Consider the following 16,087-nt stretch of genomic DNA (forward strand, 5'->3'; position numbering starts at 1 on the left):
TTACTCGGATTGGTCAATGAAACGCTAAGTTATTTTACTAAAATTCTAGAAAGATCATAGTGCCCTTTTTATGTTGGTTATTCTGTTTCTAGTTAGTAATTTTGCAGCACGTCACGTCTCAGCAGCTCCTTCTCCATCTTTTTACGTTTTCTTGCTGAAAGGAAATCGGTTCAAGATGGTTAGTAAATGTATAAAATAATAATCCGAATTTACGTAAAACATCAATGGCTAATAGATTTCGTTCATTCCATAAAAACTATGCAATAAATATGATTTAATTAATGGGTTGCTAATTTTTCTTTCAATTTTATTCGTAAGAAAAATTGCACCACGTAACCTATTTGAAACACAGTCATAAATAGCGTCTTACAATTGTTAAATTATGGATTAAAAAAATAAAAAATCTGTGTTCTGGATAGTATTATCTCATGGAAAAAATAAAACTTAATCAAATTTTTAATAATAATGTGTCTACACTTCAAACTCCAATAGTGTTTAATATGTAAAGATGCATTCAACATGTGTTATTTTAGGTGAAGGTAAAGTGTTCTGAATTGAGGACCAAGGACAAAAAGGAGTTGCTGAAACAACTCGAGCAACTCAAGACAGAATTGACTACTTTAAGAGTGGCTAAAGTAACAGGAGGAGCTGCGTCAAAATTGTCTAAAATGTGAGTTTTCTATGTGAAACTAATTTTAGTCTAATATTGTGTAATATTTATTTGTAATAGTATAATATTTTTGTGCAATATAAGTTATGTATTTCTATGAATCTATCTCAAATATTAATTTTTATTACAGTCGTGTTGTAAGGAAGGCTATTGCACGAGTGTATATTATTATGCACCAGAAGCAAAAGGGAAATCTCCGATTGTTTTATAAAAATAAAAAATACAAACCTCTTGATTTGAGGCCCAAGAAAACTAGGGCTTTGCGTCGTGTTCTTACTCCTTATCAGGCAAGCAGAAAAACACTGAAAGAAATACGCAAACGTTCTGCATTTCCACAGAGAAAGTATGCTTTGAAGGCATAATATGTATGTTTTTAATTAATACAAAAAATAAAAATTTCATAATAATACTGAGTATTTATTTACCAAAAAAGAAAATTGATAAACATTCTTTCCATATTATTTTCTTGACACAAATATAAGAGAAAAATTCTATCAAAGCAAAATTATTCAAGGCACTGTATATTTATAAAGCAATTCTTTTTAGACAAAAATCTTACATTTGTCCTTTTACAAGAAATTGATACAGAAGTTTAAAAAAGATCTAGAATTTTATATATACAAGTATTATGTTTTCTATAATAACTATATATTATACAAATATGTGATATTTTATTATTATAACAAGATTAAAATAAATTACTCGTGATTACACGGTAATTAGCCTTCCAGAGCACCATGGACATGGATGAAAATTAGGTTCTATAATACATGCATCTTTACAGTCTTTGATTTCTGTCAGAACATCAAGAATTTCTGACGCTGTTTTATCTTCGATTAATGGCAATTCTGCATTTTCTTGCTTTTTATTTTCAGATAACATAGGATTGTCAGTGTTTATTTCTGTAAAGACAATAAATATAATTATAATTAAATTATTTAAAAAATTATATAATATTTATATTTCAAATATTATTTAAAAATTTAAAAAAGAAATTTTGTGTATTAAATATATATTTACTTTTATGATAATCCATAGTTTCTGTAGAATTTATCAATGTTTCAGGGTGTTTTTTAAGCAATTCAGTTACTAATACTTTTAATTTATGTAACTGTTGTTGTTGTTGATTACGTTGTTCTAGTAATTGACGGAAGGTTTGCTCTCTTTCCTTCCATCTTTCTCCTAGAATTGCTCGTTGTTTTTGATATAAAGTAATGTATTCTCCTATACAAATATATGTAATTAATTAAGATAAATTGATCTTATAATGTATCAATGTAATTCATACAAAACTTACACTTATGTAATATAACAAGAATAAAAATTAATATTTTCAAATAATACATGTTATAAATATATATTTGAGAAATTAATTCTTTGATTAAATATATAACATACCTATAGTTTCTGTTTCACCTTGAAGTTGAAGAACAAGGTGTTCCAATTTTTGCTTTTCATCAGTTAATTCAGCAACTTTTTCCATCGTTTCCTTAAACCTCTTTTCTAATTTTATAATAGGCTCAGAAACATTTAAAGCATCTTTATTTCCTGGCAGTGATAAGTTTTCCGTTGTTACATTGTCATCATGGTTTTGCTCATTCTCAATTATCGATTGATTTTTGTCGACATTCGCAAATTCTTCGGAATTTTTCAAACATGTCTCTTCTTGTATTTTATTTTCCAACTCCTTTTTAAGTTCTTCATTTTCTTTTTTTAAATTCTCTATACAAATCTGTAATATGTAAATTGTAAATATGTAAGCAATATTACTATAATTTATTTTACAAATAAAGTTATTATATTGAAATATTGTTTTTATATGGAAAAAAAATATAAGAAAGATTATAAATTAATTTATAAATTAACAAATTATTGAAAATTTCAGAAATTACCAAAGAATTTTGTAACTCTTGTTGGAGTGTGTGGGCATGATGAGATTGAGCTTGATAATGTTGCATTTGATCTGCAATTTGAGCATTTTGTAATTTTTCTTTTTCCAATTCTATTAAAGATGTTTCTTTTTCTTTTAATTTTTCCTTCAAATTATCCATTTCGGTTTCAACAATATTCAATTTTGCATTTAATTTTCTGCCAATATTTCTTTCAGCTTGAAGTTGTTCTGTCAAATCTAATTTAGCATTGCTCTGAAAAAGAAAACAATTGTTCAATTAGAAAATATTTTTTCAATGAACAAAAATATACATGCTAAATTTTTTCTAGAAAACAATTACAATTAAAAATAAAATTATATTGTGTAGCTTCATTACTCACCAACGTGACAAAAGCATTTTCCATTTCAGTTAATTGCTCCTTCAATTGTTGATTTTGTGAAACAGCTCTAGATGCGCCAAGTTTTTCACTTTCAAGAGCTTGTACCAATTTTACTGCATCTGTTCCATCATCTTTTGTATCCCGTAATTCTTGCACTTCTTTTACTAACATTTCAATTTCCATTTCCTAAAATTGTTTTATGTTATCAAAAATTTTTTCTACAAATTTTTTATAAGCTACTATTTTATGTGCATATTTTTACTTTTTCGGATAACATGGTCTGAAGTTTTGCCTCCTGTGCGGTTAATTCCTCGATATTTTTCTTGAAATTATTTATCTCATCATTACGATTTTGCAATGGAAGTAAAGATTCATTTTTTTCTTTTTCTTGTTGAAGTTGCTGTTCTAAATCTGATAAACGTTGTACATAACTTTTCTCTCTGTTTTCTAATTCATTGATTTTTTCACGTCCATTTTGAATCTGCAATTATTCAATTAAAGTTTTTTATAATTTTATTTTTTATGAATAGAGTATTTATATGTACCTCCTCGACCAATACTTTTATCTGTCCACTCAACTGTCGTATGTAACTTTGACATCGTCTACTATTATCATCCTTTTCATTATTCACTAACTGCAAAGTTTTTCTCATTTGATCTAATTGTTGTTCTAGTGCTGTGACAGTTTGATGCTGAGATTCTAATGTTTGTGATGTATCAGTTAACTGTAATGAAATTATTTGTATTAATTTTGGGAGAGATAAGATTGCAATCTTCAAAAATAATCATACACAGAATTACCTGTTGTATTCTTAATTCATTTAAAGAAAGTAAAGCTGCTTTTTCTTGAAATTCTTGTTGCAAATTAATAAACTCAGTATTCTTTAAATTCAACTTTTGTTTTAACTCTGAAGTTTCTAATTCCACATCTTCCTTTTCTTTTCTGAAAATAAATTATTTCACAATATGTATTTAAATTATTTCAGCAAAAAAAGATTTAATGTCTATATATAATACCTGAGTTCATGATATTTTTTTTCAAGCTCATCATAGATCTGTTGTATTTGCTGAGCATTTTTCTGAGTGTCAGTAGAATTATTTTTTGTTTGAGCTAATTCTTTTTCAAGCTCATTAATACGAAGCTGACTATGTTTCAGTTTTCCATTCATCTCTTCTAATTCCTCTAAATATCAAAGACATTTAAAGTAAAGTAAAGTAGATCAGTAGATTGTTTTTAGAAAATCTGTGAGTAAAGTTAGAATATTTAAATATGAGCCTTTAAGTGTGTTGAATGATGTACATCAATGCTTGATGATGACTGATTTATATATTCTCATTTAAGTTAGAATTAATTATAATAATATTATTAATAATTAATAATTTAATTAATAATTTAATTAATAATTTTCAGGATAAATTTTAAACATTCAGATATTACAAATGTCTGAAATATTAACCTGCATTTTGTTTTGCAGTTCTCTGACTCTGTGCTAAAGCTGCTGTAAGCTCTGCCTTTTCTGCTATTAGAATACCAGTAGTTTGTGTATGAACTTGCAATTGCTCTTTCAAAGGATTTACTTCACGAACGAGTTTGGCTTCAAACTCAGAATCCTTTGTAGCAAGAATTCCTTCCAATTCAGCCACTCTGCTATGCTATTATTCCGCACATAACAAAAATACAATTAAATATAATAGACAATATAACAGTTACAAACTAAACTATACTCACATAACGACTGACTTCAATGTGTAAATTATTCACAAGTTGTTTCTGCTCTTCCAAACAAGTGGTTAAAAATTGATTGCGACATTTCAGATCATTGTCAAACAAAGATGGATCACTATGATCTGTATCATCAGTAAGCACATTAGAAACTTCTGAAGCCATTTCTAACAAATGTTCTGTTTGTACCATTGGTGATCCATTAGATACTATGTTTAAGTTATATTTTCCATCATTTTCTTTAAGCTGTGAATCTGGCTGAAGATGTATAGAATCTTTATCACCACTGTCATTTAATATAATATTTTCCAAAACATTCTTTTCTATTGTTTCATTTGTTACTATTTTATTTTCTGTTTTATCTATTAAGTAAGTGCCTGTAAGAGCATGATTTACTATATTTCTCTCTTCATCATAAGAAGTAAAGAAAGCAAACTGTTTTATTATATCTTCTTCCGTATGTATATTTATTGTGTCCAGATGTTCCTCAGATTGGGCTAAGTTTTCTGTGTGTTGTACTTCATTGTGACTATTTTGATCATAAGGTTTTTCTGCTTCTATAGTTTGGCACTATCAGAAATATTATTTCAATAATAAAATTCTTATATATAAGATATCTAAATCTTACTATAAAATCTTAACAGTATTTTCATAATGTTATGTTATATGATATATATAGTTTTTTTTTTCATAAAACAAAAATATTAAATAGGTTTATATATGTATATTTAATGGAAACAAAATAAAATTTATTAAATATATCATTATCAAATTATTACCTGTGATATAGATTCATCTATTATATTTGTATCTTGCTGCTTGTTTGAGACTCCTTGTGCTTGCAATCTTTTTTGTAATTGGAATTCTTTTAGCTAAAATAAGAACCATAAAAAAGGCATAACTTCATCAAAATAAATTCAAGAGTTAAAAATTATATAAAATAATAAGAAATAAACTTCTATTTTAAAAATTTGTAACATTTAAAGATTTGATAATAGTTTTATAATCATATTAATTTATGTCAACAAAAATTGTGACACAATAAAATAACGCTCTTACATCACTACAGATTAATTAATCCATACTACTTATATCGAATATACATGACATATGAGCTTTGAAAGTTGTCAACGACGTGTTTAATCAACCGTAACATATTACCTTTTTTTTAGCAGCTAATAATTTCTCTGTTTTACTTAGATTCATCGTGCGACAGCTTTCACGGTGTTCGTCAAATGTCACCTTGTATAAAAAATTCGGAGGAACGCTTTACATCGTCAAACTGGAAAATATTGTAAAGTGACGAAGACAGGCGGAAAGGTTATGGCCTCATGTCTACGTGTACCGCAAAGTGCTACACCGTGTCATTTACGAACGATCACTTGTCATCACCTTCACGTATGTACACGTCACGTTCACTTTCCAAGGCAAAATGGGTGTGTTTGACACCATGAAAACTTTCAAATCGCTGACCAATGAGACAAGAGGAGCGAAGATCTCTTTGCTCTGATTGGTTCGAAATTTTCGTAGTGTCAAGCGAACATATTCGATGCTGCATGCTCTGAAATTTTCGACGTCAGGCATTTCCGGATCGAGTGCATCCCATCTAGACATTTGCACATTATGACTTAGAGCTATTGGCAACAGTGCACCTGCGATATAACCCAAAACAATCGTTAAAACTTGACGACTTGAAGGTTTGAAATGTGTGATACTTATATATTTATTTAATAATTTCCAAGAGACTATGTATATTAAGTATGTAAATTGAATAATTTATAGTGAGGTGTGTCATCGCTTTCAAAAATGCACGCATCTAACTTGGTTTCATGTGAAGACTTCGCAGCGTTCATCAATAGACAGAGATTATTAGTTGATCAACTTTTAATCGTCGAAAATAATCGTAAGACACGTGTTACACATGAAACGGACGATATTGAAAAGGACGAACGCGAGGGAAGTTTAACTTTGAGAGACGATAAGCAGAAGAGAGAGACTAAAAAATTTCGCGGCAAGGAGAGCATCTTTAAACGTCCTGAGGGCCCTGCACCACGCGCGAATTTTAGAAATATTCCGGACTATCACAGGAATCCACACAAATGGGTCAAGTATAGTTTGGATGATGTATCCAGCGAAGACATGACAGAACGCAGCAATATGCAAGCTGCCATGTCATTTCTGAAAGAACTAAAGGCACGCAAGGAAAAGGAAGAGGTTGATCAATGCGAAGAGAAGATGGATATTGAACCTGAATCAGATTTGCAGGATTCTGTGAAGTTTAAATCTAAGAAACGTACATCAACATCGCAACTAAAGTTTAGAAAACCTCAGACAAAAGATACGGCAGAAGACTCTAAAAATGTTAAAGACAGTAAACTAGTATTCAAAAGTAGTAAGATTATCTTGCCAGAGTATGTGGTTGGACAGAGACCGAAGAAAATATCTAAACAGAATAGACCTGTAGTTAAAGTTGATCGTTCAAAAGAACTTAGATTAGATCATTTACATGAACCAGATGAGGAAGAAGATAACAAAGATGTATAGTGTGTAAAACTATTGTATATATTACAGATATATGTAAGGATTAATCATAGATATACTTTTTAGTTGAAATATCAAAATGCACAACTATTATAATCTTTAGAAGTAAATATAAATACTTATTAAAATTTGTGCATATTTTTAAATTGCTATCTGCACAGTACACAATACAAATAAGTATGCTTTATTTCAAATAAGAAATAAATAAATATTTAGTAACAAATATTTAAACATTTAATATACTTAATCTCTTAGAAGCTAATCTGAAGCTGATTATTTAACCTGTAGCTTATGTAATATAAAAAAATAGAAATAAATAAATAATTTGTTTTTTTCTGTCATTTTAATGCATGTTTTGTCTTGCAACATAGGAAAAGTAGATAGTTTTGTTTTGATATAAGCCAAAGTTGCGTAACTATACTATGTTGCTTTCGAATATTGAAAAATAAAAATTTAATTACATATAAATAATAAAAATTAAATATATATATTGTATATATGCTTTGAAGATGATCCTCTTGGGATCATCTAGGATTCTTTGATATATACATTAATGCCACTGCATAATTCCCGAATTGGAATTTAATGATTTCATTTCTCGCTTTTAGTCTGAAAAATGGAAATTATATCATAATAATTATTGTATTTATTATTAATTATATATAGATATTATATAGACACACATATGCATACACATATATATATGTATGTCAAAAACAGCTGTTGAGACGTTGCCACTTCTTATCCTGCTCATGACCAACAGTCATGATACACGAGTACCTAGATACGATATATACGACTCGAACGCGCCAAAAATTGATGTAACTTCACGGCACTTATGGCATCCGTTGGGTTAGGTGCATTTCCTGTCGGCGGAATCGTTCACCGGTGGAAGGGATTTAAAGTCTCGCGGAGAGTGATATCGGCTGTCTGAGCTGCTGTTGGACTTTGGTAAGGGTCGTAAACGAAAAATGCATTGCAATCGTGACAGAACGTAACGCTTACGCGCATTTACGCCTGCGAATAGCTCGTGGAGGAGAGGGGGTGGGAGTTATAACCTCTACTCTTCGATTCTCAAAATGGCGTGTGGCTGTTGCTGAGGATAAGCTGGAGCTGCGCGTCGTTATCGTGCCAAGTTCGCTCTCGAGTCTTTCATCGTTTTTCATCGAGACGGATTGCATTCCACTCGCGCGAAATTTTCGCCGATGTAGTTATGCGCGTACGACATAGGGTGTAATTTTTTTTCTCTTTTGTATTTCTTTGTTCCTTTATTTCTTCATGGAAATCCCGATGGAAATCCTCCTCACGGCGTTTTCCGTGATATTCAGTCTACTAATAGTGTTCCTCCTTGTTGTGATGGGTAAGCTGCTCACAAGCGGTTCGATTACATCATATGACGTAATCGTGTTGTCGGAAGAAAGTTTCTCGGCTTGCAAGGGAGATCGCGCGAAAGTAGCCTCTTCTATTTTATTTATTGCTGAATGTATCGTTATTTAAGTACCCTACACTATACATGTGCACTTGTGTATAGATATGCCCAAGCACGTTTTTTGAATTTATAAAATTAATGCAAATTTTTTTTTATTTTTCCTTTGTTACTTTCCTTATCTACTTCTAATTAGCATATTTTACTTGCATTATCACAATCACATTGTTCACAATCATAATTACACTGACACATTTACATTGTTTTTTTTTGTTCAAATGTATTTGAGGTACGAAATTACATTTGAATCTGTAAATTAATAAATTGAATCTTTATTAGTTTGATTTAATCTCGTTTACCCAAATTTTAAATTGTTATCCTTAACTCAAACTATAAAACTTAGTGAACATAATTTATACATTTTATATTAATTATATATTACTTTGTCTTAATATTGAATTAATATCACATAATTTCTATTATCACAGGTTGGTACTTAGTCTGGACGTTCTTTTTATCACGATTCCGCTTTGTAAGAGAATTGACTGGGAAAGGAATGAGCGAGTCGTCGTCTGTAAATGATTTGAAAAACGGTCGTTCACGTATCAAGAAACTTCGTCGCGAATAATTTAACAATATTAAAGCTATCATTATATGAACGATTGGAAGACAAAACATATCCAAGATGTCTGTAAATATACGTTGTGCGACTACAGAGGACTTATTGAATATACAACATTGTAACTTGCAATGTTTACCTGAAAATTACCAAATGAAGTACTATCTGTATCATGCTCTCTCTTGGCCACAACTCAGTTATGTGGCAGAGGATGAAAAAGGCAGAATAGTAGGATATGTGCTTGCCAAGATGGAAGAGGACTGCGAAGATAATCCTCATGGGCATATTACCAGTTTGGCAGTGAAACGCTCTCACAGAAGATTGGGGATTGCACAGAAACTGATGAATCAAGCATCTAGAGCGATGGTAGAATGCTTTGGAGCAAAGTATGTTTCGTTGCACGTCCGCAGAAGTAATCGTGCAGCTCTCAACTTGTACACAAGCAGCTTGCAATTTGAAGTATCTGAAGTAGAACCAAAATACTATGCAGACGGCGAAGATGCTTATGCAATGAAACGAGATCTCACTAGTTTTCACCATGAAAAGGCTCTTAGGGATAGAGCACATAAAGAGGGCAATGTTCATACACACCTTGGCAGATGTTGCGGGGATCACTCTTAGTCTGTTCATCGCTGCTACTATCAAAACCAGGTTGGTTTTTAAAACTGAATAAACTTGAAAACACATTTATTTAATATTCTTTCTGCTAAGGAATATGAATAGAATTTGTCATTATTAATTAATTGAAAATAATTATTAATATATAAAGTTACTTCTTATGGAGTTTCCACTTATCAAAAGTCTGACCAGATACATACTGATAAAATGTTTTATATCCAACTGTGCACAGAAGCTACTTGTTAAGGCTTGTACAATGGGGAAAAATTGGATGTTGGGACTGTTGTATCTGTCAATTGACAGTTTATATTGCATAGATATATATTGTGAGTTTCGTTCACACATCAAAATGTAATAAAAATTAATAAATTGTAACATAAAGAATAAAGAATTTTCTGGAAAGATTGTCTATATTTTTTATCACGATCTTTTTTTCTCTTTTGAGACTTTATTGTATGAACGAAACTATAATGTACAAATAATGCGCCAATATGCAAAATTAATCTTTCAGGATGTTGAAGTATAGTTGAAAAAAAAAAAAGGATAGCAGAAAAAAAATATTTTATAGTATTGAAAACGTGGATTCAGTTTACACATTCTGACTTATATTACAATCCAATCTATGAATATTCCTCTCGATAGATATTTTCTTTTTAATACTTCTTGATTATTTCAGCATATTTTGGCTTAAAAATTATTTTTGACATTGCACAATATTCAAACAGGTTTATTCCACTATTGCATCTCAGACATACTATTGCGCATGTGTGTGTATATGTGTGTGTGTGTGTGTGTGTGTGTGTGTATACATACTTCGTTTTTGTAATAGGAATATTTATGTGTATATAATATATAATATGTATAAATATATATCTATGTATATATACAAATAAGGTGTTCTTAACGTAACATAAATCAATTATTTAGTTCATAACGCATCTCAGGCTTTGCATTCAACGAAGAAATTTTCAATGACAAAACGCAGGAATTGTCCGTGCTATACTACTGAAAGCATGATTCATTAAACCGAGTTTTCGATGTAGTAAATTCCTCTAAAACGATATCACGTATGCTATATCGAGAGTTTCTTTCTCTTTTCTTCAATTTTTCTATCTTAATCTTAGAATTATCGCTCTCGATATGTAGCTTGTAGCATAATAAGTATTCCTTATGTTTACAATAATATGAAATACCGTTGCATATATGTATATGTTTAACGAATATATGATCGCAAGAATATACAATTACTGCGAAAGGATCATCCAGGTACAATGTACAAAAGGGAAATTAAAGAGAAACGATAGATCGTGTTTTCTTTGACGGATAAAATAACATTCGCTAGCCTGCGTTAAAAAGAGAAAAAAACTATTAATACTTAATGACCATGATATACCTGAATATACGATAGTTGAACGCGAAAGATAAGCACCTATCGACTATCATGTAAACTTCGAAATATACAATTCTAGATTCTATATAACTGCCTGTCACATGTATATTATATTACAAAAAAAATCGCTTCGCTAATAAATTATAATACAGGTCACGAGGTTCATGTATAAACGTTTCTCTATATGCGATATGCTTGGATATATAATTTCTAAAAAATAAACTGTAGAATATCCCATATAGCATGCATATCCAAAAGATGTCCAGAAGGTATCCAGATATCTTGAAGATATCAAGATATCTTTGGGCTATTAGACATCTTCAGGATGTCCTGTTAATGTCTTTTGGACATAGGATGCTATATGGGATATCAATGTCATAAGTCGCATCTGCGAAAAGAATCACTTCAGCTACGTCACAATAATAATTACGACAATCGATCTCGTAATTGAGAATGTCGAAAGATAAAAATCCTTATGGAATAAAAATTTTAGTAAATGCTCGTTATCATTAAAGCTGCAACAAAATAGCCGCTTATATTTTAATACACGGCTAAAAGTATAACCGCGTCACAGTCACACAATTATATCTCTATTATTTAATCGAGGCGCAGTAAAATAAGTTGAATAGTTTTGCGAATTGTGTCGAGCGGATCTTACTAGTTGGCAAGTTATTTTTAAGTACACTTTTGCATGTAGATGCCAACGAAACAATTTGCGCCGCAAATTAAATTGTATATATATTCCTGACTTCGAGAATTATGCATTTGAAGATAATCTAGTTATGATCTTTTGATAGTATTTTAACGCAAAGTTATTAATTATAATTGTGTATTAAGATATAAAAAAGATAGTTTTGATTGCTAAGATAATTAGAAAAATGCAATTCCACGATTGACTTATCACATGATAGAAATGCAAGACACTTAAAAAAAATGACAACATAATTTTTGCAATATTTTTCTAAATATTTGCGTTGTTTGCATCAGTCTCTATTATGGAGGTCTCGAATCTGTGCTAAGTTAATAAAATATTCTATAAAAATTCGGTTTATAAAAAAAGGCCTCGGTATAGAAGGAAAAAAAATTGCGAGTATGCATAGTTGCCGTTCAAATTCTTACGGCAATATTTCATTTGATCCGCCGCTGATCGCGGTTCACGGTGTGCGCTCGTGACTAATTTGGTTATGGAAGAACCTGGTAAAAAGGCCTGGGTGTCCGAAAAATTCGTAACCCAGTAGTAAAAGCTTCATATAAAATTTTCGTTTAAAGTTGTCCTCCAAAAGAATCATTTGTAACAAGTAATACAAGTGCGTCTCTGCACGCAGGATATCCCAAAAGGTGTATATTCCCTGCATTGAATTTTCTCTCTCTTGGTGTCAATTTTTCACATACGATCGAACTAGAAAAACAGAAATGCGGTTGTTTCTCAATTCAACATTGGTATTCATATCGATCTTTCGCATTTCCTTTAAATAGCAATATCAGTTAACTGTAGCTTATTCTTTTTTTTGTTTTTTTAATCTAGTTCTAAAGAATCAGCGAAACTAAGATTATAGTTAACCGACATCGATGAATTCAGCTCTAAAAGAGAGATATGAATACGCATTGTCATGTATACATGTATGTTCTACTGTATATTGTATACGTACATCTATGAGACTACTAACACGTTTAGCTGCGTACGTGTTGACGTGTATCCGAAATGAGCTCCATTCCGAAACCTGGATCATTATGGACTTCACAGTGTCTATCAAACCACGAATTCGTGGAAGCCCATTCCGGGAATGCTTCGCACGTACCAGAAAGCTATTATTATAACTCTTCGTTATACTCAACACGTCTATCTGAAATGTCTAGTTGAACGATACGGCTACATATTTTCTATGAAAGATTACAATTGTTAATATTCTCGAGTACGTTACAAAGACACTCGTTCCAAGGTTTCTTTCGTTTCTTATGATCTAAATATCGGAGCTTTGGCAGTAGCAGGTTCTTATTTTAGGCCACAATTTTTTTATAGTGCAAATGGATAATTAGCTCTGTACTGTACACATAAAGTGTGTAAGTATCCGGGGATTTGGTTTTTGAAGCATACATACGGAACATCTTGTTTGATTATTTCGCCGTTTAGAGTTAAAAATACTGTCGTCAGGATTCCAATCAAACTTCTTTTGCGCTAATGCTCTTTCTCTTTCGATAAAAATATCAGGCGCCTTCAATATCACCGTATTCCTCATTGCATTCTTTAATGCTGGCTCGAGATAACAGCAATCATCAACCATTCACATCTCGTAGATAACGCTTGAAGGACCATCCATTGAAAATTTCCTGAGATACTTTTGATCCATTTTTATACAGGAAAAAATATTCATTCTATGAACGCGCTGTGAATTTTCAGCGACGTTTCAAAATCTCGACAAAAAAGATGTGAACAACAGATTCAACATGATTCCTCGAGCGTTGTCTTCGAATTACTAACGATTGCGATCAAATCTGATCGCAAGGTGTAAAACCCTAAGATGCGTTGTGTTTGAATCTTCCGCAGTCTCAGAGTTTAACGAAAAAAAAAAGAACTACCAATCGTAAAGATTGCATTTCAATTCAAGGAACTTGTAGTTACGCGACTGTGTTGTGATAAAGATCTTCAAGGCTGTTGAGCGGACTGTATCATGGCGACTTTGAGATCTTTAGCTAGATGTGAAACATCGACGACGCTATCGACCATTTCCTGGACCGCAGTAACACTCGGGAAGAATTGAGCGGCCTGCTTCGTCTTCTGCACGGTTTGCGCGAGCGCTTCGTTCAGGGCGTTCGCACATTGCAACACGCGTGTACGCACGTCGTTGCGCGTCACGTTTCGGTGCACCGTGTCGCCGATGTGCACGAGTCGGTGTGCACTCAGCACGACAAATTTACCGTGAGCCAGAAAAACCTGTAATTTCATACATCATTCATATATCATTAAGATTTATTTTTGTTTTGTTAAACAAATTATTAAAATTATTAAAGTGCTTTCTTGCATTGTCCAATACAAGAATTTTTATATTGATTGATATATTGATATATTGATTCATTATATAAACAAAAAGAATTCGAATCTTTTTATAAAAGATGTGTTTAAATTGAATATAACATTTTTCAAAATTATAATATAAAAAGATGCTTTATGCTATGTTTTCCGACAAAAGATTTAGTTCTAGCGATTTTTATGAATCATGTGAATTTCTAAAATAATTAAACAGATCTAATCTAATCTCTTTTTATCGAAAGACTACGATAAAATATTCTATACATAGCTTTAGCTAATATTGTATACGTCAAATGCCTTGCATAATTATATTAGCTAGTTTGATAATTTATATATTATTATAAGTGTTGTAAAAATGTGTGATTATAGATATAATTCAAATCTTAAATTTTATCGAGACAAGAATGACACTCTTTGCCATTTGATCGCCAACATCGAACAATAAATCTCGATATATCTTCAAATATTTTCACGCAAAAAAGTACATTGTGGATACTACAAGTACCACAAGAAACTTCAAGTCGATTCATCTTGGGTGGTTGATTATGCTCGACTGTTTGTAGAAAAGCGTCGATATATCTTCAAATATTTTCACGCAAAAAAGTACATTGTGGATACTACAAGTACCACAAGAAATTTTAAGTCAATTCACCTTGGGTGGTTGATTATGCTCGACTGTTTGTAGAAAAGCGTCGATGGCGTGAGTCAAGTGCGCTCCGTGCGTGATCACCTGTGCAGCGTAAAAGGCCAGCAATTGCTTGTCGTTGGGGTCCATGGGCGTCGGTGTCGTGGGTGGCATCTGAATCGCCGCATTGTCCGCCTCGGATACCAGCAGATCGTAATTGCTGCGCAGCTCCTGCGGTAGCAGAGCTCGTAGTTCCTCCCGTTGTTTCGCCACGACCTCTCGCGAATCGAGATTCACGTAGTCGTAATCCTCCCCGGGGCCACTATTATTGCTACTGCCCGTGGAAATGATCGATGCTCGTTTGAAAAGCAACGTGGAATTTCCCTGCACACATAAAGTCTCTATCATTAGTAATACGGACTTAAGATTCCTATCAATGTTATTAAAATTATATTACACAATCTATTATTCTAAAAGAAACGTAGACATTCTTGTTCATCCATTTCAATTCTCACAAAAAAATTTAAAAATTAAAAATTAAAAAATTAATTTTCTACTAAAAATTAAAAAATTAATTTTCTACTATGAATTTGTTTTTATTACACAGAATATAATAATATTATATAGTATATAATATTATATAGTAAAGTGATAGTGATTAAGAACGGAAACTTATTTATTTATACAATGCATTCTAAAAAAAAGTTTGAGAAGATCGATATTTTTCCACTTATGTTAATTCATCATTTTAATTTATATTAATTCATTTTCCAGGATTGTACGACGATTCAATTAGGAATCTATTAAGGTTTTAAAAGTCATTACCTGACAAATATATTACTTGCGAAAGACGCTTACCTGAATGAAACTAGCAACCTGACGAACGTCTTCCGTGAGCGCTCGAGCGCACGCGATCAGCTGATCGAGGGGATCCGGCTGTACAGGCGGTAGCAACGAAGGCGGTGGTCCGTTAGTAGGTGTTGGTGTATCACCACCGCCGCGGCAGAGCTTGCTCGCATCCCATTCCATCGTGTCCAATTCAGTAGCGGCTTCCTGCACGAGCTTGTCGGAATCACGAAGCGCTTTTACTAGCGGTCGTAATTTCGTTGCTAGACCTTTATCCGGCGCTTTGCCTGCATTGCCTAGCGTACCTATGCGCACAATATTATTTTTTAA

General features: G+C 31.8%; 5 protein-coding genes across 13 annotated transcripts in view; 3 read left to right on the top strand and 2 right to left on the bottom strand.

The window, feature by feature from the left end:
• Positions 1-59: 59 nt before the first annotated feature.
• On the top strand, positions 60-1,077 carry LOC105248973 (60S ribosomal protein L35). Its single transcript, XM_011254092.3, has 3 exons — positions 60-178; positions 534-670; positions 801-1,077. The coding sequence occupies exons 1-3, from the start codon at positions 71-73 to the stop codon at positions 1,030-1,032; spliced, it is 477 nt and encodes a 158-aa protein (XP_011252394.2). The 5' UTR covers positions 60-70; the 3' UTR covers positions 1,033-1,077.
• A 242-nt stretch (positions 1,078-1,319) lies between these two features.
• LOC105248972 (golgin subfamily A member 2) lies at positions 1,320-6,019 on the bottom strand. Its single transcript, XM_011254091.3, has 13 exons — positions 5,826-6,019; positions 5,444-5,536; positions 4,671-5,234; positions 4,399-4,594; positions 3,959-4,124; positions 3,743-3,884; positions 3,487-3,666; positions 3,204-3,422; positions 2,942-3,127; positions 2,563-2,814; positions 2,069-2,402; positions 1,691-1,894; positions 1,320-1,572 (listed from the first exon to the last, which is right to left on the bottom strand). The coding sequence occupies exons 1-13, from the start codon at positions 5,868-5,870 to the stop codon at positions 1,379-1,381; spliced, it is 2,775 nt and encodes a 924-aa protein (XP_011252393.1). The 5' UTR covers positions 5,871-6,019; the 3' UTR covers positions 1,320-1,378.
• A 238-nt stretch (positions 6,020-6,257) lies between these two features.
• Positions 6,258-7,312, top strand: LOC105248971. Of its 2 annotated transcripts, none has more exons than XM_011254088.3 (2): positions 6,258-6,361; positions 6,447-7,311. In XM_011254088.3, exon 2 carries the CDS (start codon positions 6,471-6,473, stop codon positions 7,206-7,208), a length of 738 nt encoding a protein of 245 aa, XP_011252390.1. In that variant the 5' UTR covers positions 6,258-6,361; positions 6,447-6,470; the 3' UTR covers positions 7,209-7,311. The 2 variants fall into 2 exon arrangements, with proteins under 2 accessions (XP_011252390.1, XP_011252391.1); XM_011254089.3 differs by having other exon boundaries at positions 6,285-6,370; positions 6,447-7,312.
• A 690-nt stretch (positions 7,313-8,002) lies between these two features.
• Positions 8,003-15,867, top strand: LOC105248968 (N-alpha-acetyltransferase 10). Of its 5 annotated transcripts, none has more exons than XM_025410212.1 (3): positions 8,003-8,156; positions 9,120-9,901; positions 10,020-10,185. In XM_025410212.1, the coding sequence occupies exon 2, from the start codon at positions 9,317-9,319 to the stop codon at positions 9,869-9,871; it is 555 nt and encodes a 184-aa protein (XP_025265997.1). In that variant the 5' UTR covers positions 8,003-8,156; positions 9,120-9,316; the 3' UTR covers positions 9,872-9,901; positions 10,020-10,185. The 5 variants fall into 5 exon arrangements, with proteins under 5 accessions (XP_025265997.1, XP_011252386.1, XP_011252387.1 ...); XM_011254084.2 differs by lacking the exons at positions 8,003-8,156; positions 10,020-10,185 and adding exons at positions 8,239-8,565; positions 15,686-15,867; XM_011254085.3 differs by lacking the exon at positions 8,003-8,156 and adding an exon at positions 8,239-8,565 and having other exon boundaries at positions 10,101-10,269.
• LOC105248969 (breast cancer anti-estrogen resistance protein 1) overlaps positions 10,148-16,087 on the bottom strand; it is a 63,131-nt gene continuing 57,191 nt past the window's right edge. For 2 of the 4 annotated variants that reach the window (XM_011254086.3, XM_025410211.1), the window contains 3 exons: positions 15,770-16,062; positions 14,939-15,295; positions 10,148-14,190 (listed from right to left, as the gene is read on the bottom strand). In XM_011254086.3, coding sequence (XP_011252388.1) covers positions 13,903-14,190; positions 14,939-15,295; positions 15,770-16,062 — 938 coding nt within the window. In that variant the 3' untranslated portion in view covers positions 10,148-13,902. Of the gene's footprint in view, positions 14,191-14,816; positions 14,862-14,938; positions 15,296-15,769; positions 16,063-16,087 lie in introns of all 4 variants that reach the window. The other 2 variants (XR_003123000.1, XM_011254087.3) reach the window with 2 other exon arrangements.

This window comes from Camponotus floridanus, unplaced genomic scaffold, assembly GCF_003227725.1.
Source record: "Camponotus floridanus strain SB8 unplaced genomic scaffold, Cflo_v7.5 scaffold30, whole genome shotgun sequence".
NCBI classification, from domain to species: Eukaryota; Metazoa; Arthropoda; class Insecta; order Hymenoptera; family Formicidae; genus Camponotus; species Camponotus floridanus.

Coding starts and splice junctions, on each gene's coding strand:
- LOC105248973 (XM_011254092.3), top strand. CDS start 71: ATGTTGGTTATTCTGTTTCTAGTTAGTAATTTTGCAGCACGTCACGTC. Junction 179..533: donor AAGGAAATCGGTTCAAGATG/GTTAGTAAATGT, acceptor GTGTTATTTTAG/GTGAAGGTAAAGTGTTCTGA. Junction 671..800: donor GCGTCAAAATTGTCTAAAAT/GTGAGTTTTCTA, acceptor TTTTTATTACAG/TCGTGTTGTAAGGAAGGCTA.
- LOC105248972 (XM_011254091.3), bottom strand. CDS start 5,870: ATGAATCTAAGTAAAACAGAGAAATTATTAGCTGCTAAAAAAAAG. Junction 5,537..5,825: donor TATTAGCTGCTAAAAAAAAG/GTAATATGTTAC, acceptor TTCTTATTTTAG/CTAAAAGAATTCCAATTACA. Junction 3,667..3,742: donor ATGAATTAAGAATACAACAG/GTAATTCTGTGT, acceptor ATTTCATTACAG/TTAACTGATACATCACAAAC.
- LOC105248971 (XM_011254088.3), top strand. CDS start 6,471: ATGCACGCATCTAACTTGGTTTCATGTGAAGACTTCGCAGCGTTCATC.
- LOC105248968 (XM_025410212.1), top strand. CDS start 9,317: ATGTCTGTAAATATACGTTGTGCGACTACAGAGGACTTATTGAATATA.